This window comes from Ochotona princeps, chromosome 4 (assembly GCF_030435755.1).
Source record: "Ochotona princeps isolate mOchPri1 chromosome 4, mOchPri1.hap1, whole genome shotgun sequence".
NCBI classification, from domain to species: Eukaryota; Metazoa; Chordata; class Mammalia; order Lagomorpha; family Ochotonidae; genus Ochotona; species Ochotona princeps.
In genome coordinates, this window is record NC_080835.1 from 39,672,752 (window position 1) to 39,684,782 (window position 12,031).

A 12,031-nucleotide genomic window follows, 5' to 3' on the forward strand; every position below is an offset into this window, starting at 1 on the left:
ATAGTTGAGAACTATGCTGTGGATTTCATTTGACTGCCAGTTAATGTCAACATCATCCACCTGGCTAGAAAGTACTCATGTTTAAAAGTTACTTTTGGGCCCAGTGGCGTGGCTTAGTGGCTAAAGTCCTTGCCTTGAACGTGCTGGGATCCCATATGGGTGCCGGTTCTAATCCTGGCGGCTCCACTTCCCATCCAGCTCCCTGCTTGTGGCCTGGGAAAGCAGTCGAGGACGGCCCAAAGCTTTGGGATCCTGCACCCGTGTGGGAGACCTGGAAGAAGTTCCTGGCTCTTGGCTCTGGATCGGCACAGCACCAGCCGTTGCGCTCACTTGGGGAGTGAATCATCGGAAGGAAGATGTTTGTCTCTCCTCCTGTCTGGTATGTCTGACTTTGTAATAAAAATAAATAAATCTTTAAAAAAAATAAAAGTTACTTTTAACAAAAAAAGTCAACTATGTGAATTGCCTTCAAAGACTTTCGGTGTGCAAAGGAAGAAAGGGAAAAGAGTAGGAGAGTGGGCCCCAATGGGGTCATTGTGCTAAACATTGGGGAGATGTTTCCATCCCCATCTGCCAACTCACGTCTCCTGATGGCAGGCACCCCATCTTCCCTTGACATCCCCACAACCCTTGGCCCTGCCTGGATGATGTGTGGGCTATCAGACCAACCTTAGGTAAAATGGTGCTAAGGCATGGTGAATCTAGGCCTCAGGCTCAGAATAGAGCCTCTCCATCCAGCACCTGGCATCCACCACCTCCCCGTAAAGTGACTTAGTAATCAACTGAAGCCCGGAGTTACCACTCATAGTGGGAAAGTGGTTGCTGGTGTTGAAGAGAAGATGTTCCCAGTTCAGAAGTTCAGAGTGACTGGAGAACACAAGGGGATGGGTGTAAGCAGAAGAGAGATTAATGTGGCTGGTGGACCTTGCAAGACAAGTGAAGGAGCTTAAACGTCTTAGAGCAATCAAGGTGTTTAAGCCAAAGAGTGACTAGCTGTGTGAAGTGGAATGGGCTGTGGTCCATTCTGTCACTCCCATGGTGCTTCAGGAAAGAGCAGGAAGCCAGATCCTGAGGATTCTGTGATTTGGGGCCAGCAGCTCTGGTGTTCCTATGGATTCCACCTCTAAGGTCAGCCCGAGGAGGTCCTCAGCTAGCTTGGGACAACCCAACCTCAACTCTGAAGTCAGATCACCTAGACAGAATCTTGACTTGCTTATTCTGTGGTGTTGTGGCTTTGGGCCACCTCTCTGAGCTATGTCCTCTCACCCCTAAGAGGGGATTACTTCATCATCATGAACTGTCCTTATACAACATGTTGATACACTCTGCATGTGCAGAGTGTCTTGTCACTGCTGTGTTCCTTGGAAAGCCATACTCCACATGGTTTTGAGTTGAGTCCCACTTGGAATCTACCAGAGGCACTTTTTGCAGGTGGCGCCCTAGGTAGAGCAAACATCACCCACCCTGCTGCAACTGAGCTGCTTGGCTTGCACCTGGTTGGCCATACCAACCCTTGGGCAGAGGCTCCACTAACTTCACCAAGAGCTGGGGTTAGATGCTTAAAGGAAGTGAAACAGGGGATTTTGGCATCTACCCTGACCTCTCCACCACCCATCTGACTGTGGAGTCAGACCGTGAAGGGAATGGAGGCCAGGACAGGACAGACCCCCATTTTTTTGGTGGTTCTGTATAGATCACTGCCCTCTCGGAGATCTCATCTGTAAAACACCAAGAGGTTGACCGACATGACCTTTAAGGGGCTCTTTGCACGTAGCATTCCTGGAGTCTCCAATGTGTAGGGCTCTACCCTACCTCCCAACAAAACCAGAGGAGTGATCCCAGCTGGAAAAGGGTTCTTCCCTCCCAGGATGGCAGAGGGGTGTTCAGTGAAGTGGTCCCAGCAAAGGTACGGCTGAGTGAGGCACACAACAGGTATATGCCTACCTCCAGCCCCTTCAGACTCACCAGCCACCCTAGGAAGATGGTGGCCATGGCCTGCACAGGTAGCTGGGAGCCTGGGCATGAGTTACACAGCAATTTCCCTATCAGGCAGCCTCTAGAGGATGTGTTGGTGTTAGGTCAGGTCCCTATGCCTTGTCCCTTCTGAGAGCGCCCCCACCTCCTCGCACGAGGGGCCACCCAGTGCAGCCAACTTGCAGAGGGGTGGCTGCTTCCTGGGGGGCCTGGCTTCCCCCCTCCCCTGTGTGAAGACTGCGAGGCTCTGAAGTTGGGCCCTTGAAACCAAGGAGCTGGGAACTCTGGCCCAGCCCAGCCCAGCTCCAGCAACCCAAGGCCCAGGGTGGAACTACGACACTGCCTGGAGGCAATAAAAACCCAAGTCCGTGCTTCATCTCAAAAGTCAGCTTTTTATTATGGGGGAGGGGCAGGGCCCAGGCAGGGGGAGGGTGTAGAGCTGAAGCGTCACTGCTCTTTCCAGGAAACGTTGTGAGCTGCAGTGAAAGCTTGAGATGTTGCATTTCGCTTCTCTACTCCAGCATGTGTTTTTCAAAAATACCATCCTTCTCCCCGCCACCCCCACTAATTTTAGAATCAGACCAAAGCCAAGCTACTGTCCTCTGTTTCGGTTGGGAAAATACTATATTTATTCGAGATGCAGAAGTGTGTCTCTGCAAACCTCCAATTGCTTCAGGAAAACAAATCTGCTTTAGACTATACAGAAACCATGATGCAAAATTTATTTCATGCTAGAATCGCTTTCCATAACATTGGGCATGCAGGTTTTTACTCTGAAGTACTAAGTTGCATACAGTGCCAGGTTGTGCCTTAGTTAAAGCTGGAGGAGGCCGCTCCTCCCGTGGTCCTGATCTGTTGGTGCTCTACAGCCTGGTATGAAAGTAACACTTGGAAAATCCACACGGTGGTGATGATTTCCTATGAACGATTTGTTATGAAACTTGGTCACACTGCATCTACACACCGGGAAGAGGAGAGACTCAACCTAGGCTAGCCGCTGCCAGGGGTCTTGGGGAGACGTCCGCTGGATCATAAGCATGCCAGAGAGGGAGGGAGGCAGCAGTGCGGGCTTCCACAATTCTACTTGGAGCAAAGTTCTTGGTTTCCGCGGGAGAGATGAGCTATGAAGGTGAGGTCAATGTGACCGATGACTGACCGACTGCCCTTTCTGGAACCTTGGCTCTCCAGCGTGAGTACAAAAAGAGAAGCAGTCCGCCCCCCCTCCCTGGCCCTCCTCCCTTGCCCCAGCCCTCAGAAACGTACAGGATTCTACGGAACGCCGTTAACAGTTTGGCTCCAACAATGTGTGTTAAAGTAAAGAGTTTTGAAAGAAACTTGAGGACTTTTCACCTTTCCGTTATTGTTGTTGCTTAAGGTGATCATACAGTTGCAGGGGGGTTGGGAGGGTTGGTGGGTTTGGTTTGCTGGGTTTCTGTTGAACTTCATGCAAGTCATGCTAAGGAACCCCTCCGCCTCCCCCTCCCCAAATAAAATAAAATGTTAAAAATAAATAAATAAAGTGATAAAAAGGAAAAGAAATCCTCTACGGTCAGTTACCATTTGGCCGTAGAAAAAGCTACGTCCGTCCTAGTACAATGCCTGGGCCACTCGGACTCGTCCGGCAAACCTGCATGGCGTGAATTTACTCTGTCCGAGGGTGAGGAGGGGCTGCAGGTCCACCCAGATGCTTAATAGCCACCAGTGTCCTGGGCCAAGCCGCCTGGTCAAGTCACTCTCACAGCCTCTGTCGGCATATACTTAGCAATGACAGGGCTTTCTTTGCAAAGATCTGTATGTAAAGAATACAATTAACACTTGAGCTTCTCTTCTTGGCTTTCCCGTCCCGCTGGGTTCTTAGTTTTTAAGGAAGAAGGAGGAAAGACAGAACAGCCGCATGCAGAGGCAGGCAGATTCTTCTCCAGCTGGCTTGGTTTTCCATGCAGTGAACCAGCCTAGCAGCCTCTTCCTCTCCCCCTGGGGGAACAGGTCGAGTCCCTGACTCTCCTCCTACTCTGCACAGGAACTCAAGCACTTGCAAGACTCAGGGCTCAGGAATGGCCGAGGAAAGCACTCAGCCCCATGGGAGTGGGTGGGGGCGCTTTTCCCGGGGGACCTCCTAAAGACTGGCACCAAGCCCTGTGGCACTGGGGTGTGGGTGCCACCTGTGCACCGTGTGGCCACTGAGTTCCCTAGCCACCCCCAGGAGATGTGGCTGCTTCTGTCCCATGGTCTCTGGGTTTCTGGAAGCAAAGTAAAAAGACTCCCCTGCTTGCTGTTTGGGGCTGCATCCTTTAATGCAATTTTCCCAAGCAAGAAGCCAGGCAGCCCACGAGACTTCCTGGGTAGGGCTGGCCAACAAAATAGTCCAGCTTCCAGCTTCCTCCCCAGAACTGCCCCTGTTTCTGAGTGTGCAGGAGCCTCCCCCTGGGAAAAGCCAGCCATAAAGGGCAGCGTCAGGCCCATCCCTGGGAGGGGCTGTGGACAGGCCCTCCTCCAAGGTTAACAGCTCTGTCATGCAGCACCAGACAGGGAGTGGCTCACTGCACAGTGGTCCAAGGGACCTCCAGGCAGGGCCAAGAAGCAGGGACCAGCCTAGATCAGGTGGGCACAGCTAAGCACTGTCTCTCATCCCTGTGAAGCCTGCCTTTCCTCTTCTGGCTTTGTCTTTGTGAATTCCTTGTTTTCTCTTTCTGAATGGCTTAACCACTTCAACGCTGGAGCAGTTATGAATGGCCACTGGCTACACCAACTGCAGCTCTAAACCCCTGACCCAGCCTGCTCACCCAGGTAGGCATGCATCTGTGTGAGGCGCTCCAAGACATGCACAAGCTGCCCAGCCACTCTGTTCACCAAGAAGGCATGCTCTGCCTTCCCGGCCCAGGCCAATGCCTGGGGCCTTGAGCAAGGCTGTTCTGGGCCCCACTGCAAGCCCTCCCCCTGTCCATGCTCCAGCTCTCCTAGAAGTGTCAAGTTCTGACTCTAACGAGCTCTTGAACAGAGATGGGAGCCACTGATCTCAGTCCTCACCAACCATAAAGGGGAAGTGATCATGCCCAGGGCAGTGGCCAAGTAGGCACTAGAGGTGGAACGGGCTACATACAGCCCTGTCTAACCACCTTCTCTTGGCAGATTCCCCAGCTGCCACTACCAGTGTTCTGACTGGCACCCACTTTTCCTCTGCAAGGCTGATGGCTTTCCCTCAAGTCTGTGTCTTTGAACCCCCCTCCCACTGTCCTCTTCCAGAATGAGGACCTTGGCCAATTCAGCTTGCAGGGCCCTGGGCAAGCCAGGCCCACCCCTCTGGCCTCCTTCACCAAAGGAGAGGAGCAATCACTATGCTTCCTGGACCTGCCCTGCCACCTGTGGGAGCAGCCAGGGGGAGTCAGGGCTCCCCGCCACCCCAGCTTGTCCTCCCCTGCTGTAGGGCCATAGCAGGAAGTCAGCCAGCCTGTGCCAAGCCCCTCGCTGTCTTCCCCTTAGCTCAATACCAGCCCATCAGTTCTGTGTGCCAGCCTGACGTCCCACAGGTGGAGAGGGACCCAGCCTGCCAGGGGCTGACCCTGGGGGCCTCCCTCCATCCTTGCCCCCCTCAGCAGGCCTGCCTGCCCATCCATGCCCCTCCCCCACCACCCTGCCCACCCATTTGCAGGAGCGCGATGCGGACCCAGCTGTTGCGCAGTGCTCCGGCTTCCTCTACATACCCTTTCTCATTCCTCCACCAGGTGGGCACGCGTACTCCCCGGTTGATAAGAGGAAGCAGGGTCCGTATCTCTCGCGGGTGCCTGAGCGCGTAAAGGGCAGGCCCTCATCGGGAGTGAGAGCCTGGTCTATGTGGGGGCAGTCTTCGTTCGCCAGCGCGGCCTTCGCCACCTCCCCATTCAGTTTGGAATCTTCAAACATATAAGCAGAAGCTATTGAGACACTGAAAACCATTTAGTTATGGGGGGAGGGGGAGGAAGGGGATAGGCCAGAGGTAGGGGGGCAGGTTTCGACAGAGGGGAGCCCTCCCGAGGACAGAGGAGGAATCGGGGCTTGGCAGAGGGAGCCCAGCTCATCCAGGCAGCCTAGGGGCTGCCCACCGTGCTGGGGGCAGGGCACTCCTGGGCTTGCTCAAAGTTTGCAAAAAGATGAGGTGGTGACGGGCCCAGCAGGTGCGTGCCCTAGGCTGGGCCTGGGGCTTCCAGCAGGGCAGATGACACAGGATGGTGTGGATGCAGTCAAAGGGAGAGGCCAAACACAGAGCTGGGGAGAAGACAGACAGACACGCAGAACACTCCAGTACAGAGAGGTGGCCTCTGCAGGTCCCTCTGCTGCCAACCAGAGCCTGGTCACCTCGCATCCATCTCCAGCAGTTGAACAGGCTTCCCTAACCCTATTCAAACACCCAACCAACTCTACTCCACTGCCATTTGGAACCCAACCAATCTCTGGGTTCTTCCTGTCCCTGGCCTGTACCCCATACACTCTCTGATCACTCAGCCTGCCCCTGCCCGTCTCTTGCTCTCTAGCCACCTTGATGCTCCGCCCCTTGTACAGACCAGGCCTGCTCTGTGAGTGTACTCTGTCTCTATTGCGCTGTCCCCCATTCAGACCACCTGCTCACTGAGACTACCCTGTCCCACAGGGACCCTCTCTGGTCACTCTCACATTCTGTCCCCTACATAGACTAGACCTGTTCATACAGTCTACTTTCTCCCCACAGGGAGCCAGAATTCGGCTCTGATGTCCCACCCAGTTATAAACACTAGGCCACATGGCCATCTCTGTCCCCATACAGACCCCCATCTGCCCAGTACATCTGCTCTGTGGCCCACACAGACCCATGCTGCTCAGTCTGTTCTGCTCCCCACACAAATCCAATCAGTGCCTCCCCTCCCCCGGGATGCCCCAGCAGGCTTGGGCAGCTTGCACAGGCACAATAGGGATGTATGCATGATGCTGTGACGGCGGGACACGGATGGGGGAGGGACTCCCGTTCCTCTGTCTCCTCTCGTCAGTGTCCCCGGCAAAGCAGAGCAAATGGAGATGTGGAAGACAACAGCAGCTGATGGACTGGGGCTGGGGGAGATTCAGGTCTCGTCCTCTGTGGTAGCCTGAGAAGGAACCAGGAGAAGGCTTGGGGGCAAAGTGCGGCCACAGCAAGGAGCCCTGTCCCTCCCAATTCCGGGAGCCAGAATACTGGTCTACGTCCCTTACCCCGTCACCCTCAGAAACTGAACCCTTCCCCATTCTTGGCCCTCCAAGCAGACCCTTTCTTGCCCAGGTGGCGCCAACTCCAATAGTGCACCAAGAGCAACAGCCTCGAGGGCAAGAAGGAGTCTAACATGGTCATGACCAGGGGAGGCTCTCTGACAACTTTTGAGAGAGGGGAAAGGGCTGGGGACAGTTTCCGCCCAGTGTGACACTCGCCCGTGATACTGTTCACATCATGTAACTACACGCAGAAGTGGTCCTTTCCCACGTGCACATACTTGGCGTGCATGGGGGTGGGATCACCACCCGTGTACACATCATGTCACTACAAAGAGGCAGTCAGTCAAAAGAGAAATGGACCAATCAGGTTTATTCGTAAAGCAAATCAAAAAAATCCCATCATAATTTTGGAACTTAAAAAAAAAGTCTCTCATACAAGGTGGCAAAGCATTTCACGTACAGTGCATTTCTTGACAAATCCCAGGGGCTTCGCTCCCCGAGCTGTTCTCAACAAGAATGGCCAGTTACCAAGGTAACTGGGACACCACATGACTGGGGTCTAGGCTGCCTAGCACCAAAGGGCATGTCTGCGGGCACACACACATGTGCTCCCAGATAGGCCCAGACCTGCCTCCCACTCTGCTCGGTCCCTGTCTTCCTTCCCAGAGGGTTTTGGGCTGAAGGGGGAGGGTGCTGGGGAGAGAGGAGGGGACCAGGATGGAGGGAGAGAAGAAGTGGAAGTAGGGACCTGCAGCACTCTGTAACCGACCTTTCCCAAACCGCAGCCATCTGGGAGATGGGTAAGCACTTGTTCCTGTGTCGAGGGTGGGGTCTACAGCCTTGGTGATCACTCAGTCTCTTGCCTCTGCCTCCACGGGGATAGTGCAGCCTGAGACCTCCTCCTCGGACTCTGAGTACTCTGCCCACCACCACTCCATACTCTTGGGTCTCCTGGGTCCCACAACCAACCTTTCAGGGTCCCCAAGTTCTGCACTGATACTCTCTGGAGGCAGAGAACAAGGAATCTCCATCAGGGATCTCTGGTGGGGCTGGGGAAAAATGTGAGGATGGGAGTGAGGGCTAGGCACCCCTCCCTCCCTGGAGGGTATTCCCAGCACACTCCTGGGACCTGCTTCTCTCCATCTTTGTAGAGGGGCTGTGATTGGGTGGGGGTGTTTAAGTCTTGCTTTAGGAATAAGCTCGGCCTCCTCAGGCTCTTGGTTTATCTGTGGTTTGGGAAGCTCTCAGAATCCAGGACAACTGCAAGAGACCCAAACCAAAGAAGGCCAGTCATCTGTGTCTGAGGTACACATGCTAAGGGCAGGGGGAGACACTCCCGCCTCGTCCCCTCTGGCTCCGCCTCCACCTGTGGATGAGATGACAGCTAGGAGCCTCTGATTTCCTCTGCTTTCTAGAATCCTGGGGGCCCTGCCTCACCTGGCCCAGGCCCCCAGACGCCACCAGACTCCCCAGGCCTGCAGTGGTGGAATGGCAGCGCAGGCAGCGGCTCAGAGATGATTTCCAGGCTTTGAAATGGTTGAGATGAGTGTCCGCGAGGAGGAGGGAGGGGGTCATTTTTGTTTAAACTTTGGAGCAAGGAGACCCCACACGGCCAGGCCCTCAGCCAGCAGGTGGCTGGCGACTGCCCCATCTCCAGGCACCACCAATCACATACTTACTTGTTGACACCAGCAGCGGGCGCCCTGGGGCACACGCAGGGCTGGACTGGGGTGAGAGGGGAGTGGATGGGCATTTCCTTGGGTTAAATCCCGAGGGGTATGCCCAGCTGGGGGACTCAGAGAAAAATGTCCCAGGTTTAATGGGGACAATCTGGGACAGACACAATCACAAGAACTGGCACAAGTCATGCAACAAAACGAAGAGAGAGAGAGAGAGAAACATGATTAGTGGAGAGAGAGAAAGTGGAAATGTGAACAACACAGAAAAGAACAACCATGTTTGGCCCCTCTAAGTCACCGTTTATCTCTGCTGCTTCCCCCTCTGCCTGCCCAGAAGGCAAGAGGGACCCCCACCCCTCGTGATCCCAGCCGCCAGTGCCACAGCTAGTTCCTGACAACCTTTCAGCCCCGTACACAACCCCATTTCCCAGAGGAGAGCAGCCCACCCACCCTCATGGCCACTTCCAGCCCTGAGACCACAGTGGTCACTCCCCGGGGGCCTGCCAAACAAGCGACTTCTGTTGGCATCTCGGGCTGCCCTGGGTGCCTGCAACCTTACCCCATCCCACCCCACCTGCCACCTCCTGCTCCCCTACAAGGAGCCCTTCTGCACCACAAAGGATTGACCCACAGCACAGGAGCAGAGATGGACAACACACACGTGAATGGACATGGCAGGACGGGGCAACTCTGGGTGCCCACAGAGGCGTGGGGGAGGGAGACCCTTTCAGGAACCAGGCGGCTCCTCCTGTGCCATGTGCCCAATGCATCCCCCGGGGACACCCAGCAGTAGGGTGAGGACCAACCCTTCCCCTCAGACAGGACCTCCAAACACTCAGGACATGGCAGCTAGGGCCCAGAGAACAGCCACCCTTGGCACAGACACATAGACTGATACTTCCGGAGTGACCCAAGCTGGGGTGAGGGAGAGTGCTATTTGTGAGAGCTGGAGGCTCTTGCCTCAGCCTGATCGCCTGGCATGGAGGATGCTGTGGGGCTGGGATGTCTTCAGGGCTCAGAGGAGTATACTTGACCCCACTCTTGGCTGGGTGCATGGAATTAAAGAACCTCGGACTCAGGTGAGGCTGCTGGGCTGCTCGAGGGGCGCAGTGAGCCTGTAAGGGGCCCACGGTTCTGAATCTCCCCTCCAACATTTCCTGTGCTCTGGTCTCCACCCTCCCGCTTGCCTGCCTTACCCTGGCCTACCCCTCACCCTCTCACAAACTCTCCTTCAATCCCACGAGTAGCAAGGACAGAGCTACATGGAGAGCATGGATGAGGAAGGGACCCAGTGGTGCGCAGATGTGGTAGGATGCCCCCTATAGGCCACATATCCTTCCAGTGGTAGAAGGTCTCAGGCCAGTAGGTGGAGGAGGGGTTTGTGAGGGGTGGGGCTCTGACTAGCAGGGTTGGGGGGAGCGGTGCAGATGAGCAGGAGCAGGTTTGGACTCTGGGACAGCACCAACATCCCCAGGTGAACCAAATTCACAAGAAGGGAGTGTTGACAGATCTTAGGGAGCAGGGAGGAAGACACTCTGGACCCCCGGGGTTGCTAGGTTATAAAGACCAACCAAGGCAGTGCTTTCTGGGTCCTTGAAACCTGGGGTTGGGACAAGGGGACTGCGGAGGAGCCCAGGGGAGTGCAAGGCTTTGCATGGCTGTTGTCACCTGTGTCCCCAGTACAAGCTAGTGAGCATGTCTGAATGACTCCTGAATGTGTGTGTGTGTGTCACTCCTAGTGCATGGGTGATCACTGTCTTTGCCTGGAGTACAGAGGAGGTTGCCAGCCTACAGTGAACAGGGTGTCCTTGCTGGGCTGGCCTGCAGCACCCTACTTGGGACATTGATCTTTAGGGGTCCAGTGATGGGATTGGTGCGTTGCAGGGACCATGGGGAGGCCCATCTGGCTGAACGTTTCCCACTGGGGCTCCTGTGGAGCTAGCCAAGACCTGGATCTGACCATGGCTCAGCTAACTCCCAACGCAGAGGTAGCAAACATGGCCCACCTTGCTGAGCTGGAACCTCCCCCAGGTCCACTGTTTCAGCTTCTAAGCCCCCTGCCTAGCCCAGCCCAGCATATCAGCCCACATTCTTCTCAGGTGCCTCCAGGAATCCCAGGACAAGGAGGGGAAGAGGGGTAAGATGAAGGGGACAGAGACGAGGGCCTCAGGCCACTGTGCTGGCTGGCACAGCCATCAACAGAGGGCCATGGCAGGATGGGGTGGGGTGGTGGGTCAGAGAGCGCATCTGCAGGGAGGTAAGCCAGGGGAAACTGCTCCAGCCTGGGGCACGTGTCCTTGCTTGGAGCTGCACCAACCAGATCCCAGGCACAGGATGCCCATGGCGGACTCAGTGCTATGGGGTCTTTAGGGTCAACTTCCCACTCCCCTGTGCTCCTGCTCAGCTCAGCACTGCCCTTCTCTGGGGCATCTGCTCCACTGAGTTTCCTGTGTCCAAAGAACAAGCTGATGGTTTTCCATGGGTAGAGGTAGACTATGGGTTTCTTATCTTCTGGCCAGAGCCCCGGGATCAACTTTATGTGCTATGTGCAGATTCTCATAAAACTGAGATAGTCCCATAACAAACCACTAGTCATGGAATATTATAATATATCCCACGGTGACTAGTATTGCTGCCACCCTCCCCGTCCCCCCACCCCCGGGGAGTGTGCCCGGCCAGTGGCCCTGCACACCTTTTGGGATGGCTGGTATTGCTGCTGCAGGCCTGGGAAGCGGTCACCTAAGCTCCTCTCCTCCGGCCCTTTGCTCACCAGTTGGCCGGCCGCTTCCATCAGGAGGTCACCGGAAACGCCCACTTGACCATCAACCCCAACAGACCACGTGAAAGCCAGAGTCACTCCAACAGGTTCCTAAAGATAAATGCTAAAACTCTAGAGTGGTGGTGGAAGATGAGTTGGTTGGTTTGGCATGCTATGGGGTGAGTGCTAGTCACAGAGGGCTAGAGGAGAGAGCTGTCAGGCAGCTACAATCACAGCAGGAGGTCTATTCAGCTAGGGAGCCAGGTTCTGTCAGGGCTGAGGGACTCCCCTGCCCCATCCCACTCGCACCATACTGTGTCTGCCATCCACAGCAGCCTAGAGGGAGTCTTGCCTAAGTAAAGATCGAAGCAAAAAGCCATCTGGCACTTCTGAACCACACCTGCCCCGCCCCGGCACCAAGTTAGGA

At 55.3% G+C, this 12,031-nt stretch overlaps 1 protein-coding gene across 2 annotated transcripts in view; it reads right to left on the reverse strand.

Annotated features, from left to right (window-relative positions):
- Positions 1-2,232: 2,232 nt before the first annotated feature.
- Positions 2,233-12,031, reverse strand: part of KCNC1 (potassium voltage-gated channel subfamily C member 1) — a 41,700-nt gene continuing 31,901 nt past the window's right edge. Inside the window, exons 3-4 of one of the 2 annotated variants that reach the window (XM_004593743.4) lie at positions 5,676-5,864; positions 2,233-3,763 (exon numbers count right to left, since the gene is read on the reverse strand). In XM_004593743.4, coding sequence (XP_004593800.2) covers positions 3,699-3,763; positions 5,676-5,864 — 254 coding nt within the window. In that variant the 3' untranslated portion in view covers positions 2,233-3,698. Of the gene's footprint in view, positions 3,764-5,675; positions 5,865-5,900; positions 7,068-12,031 lie in introns of those variants that run through there. The other variant, XM_058663282.1, reaches the window with a different exon arrangement.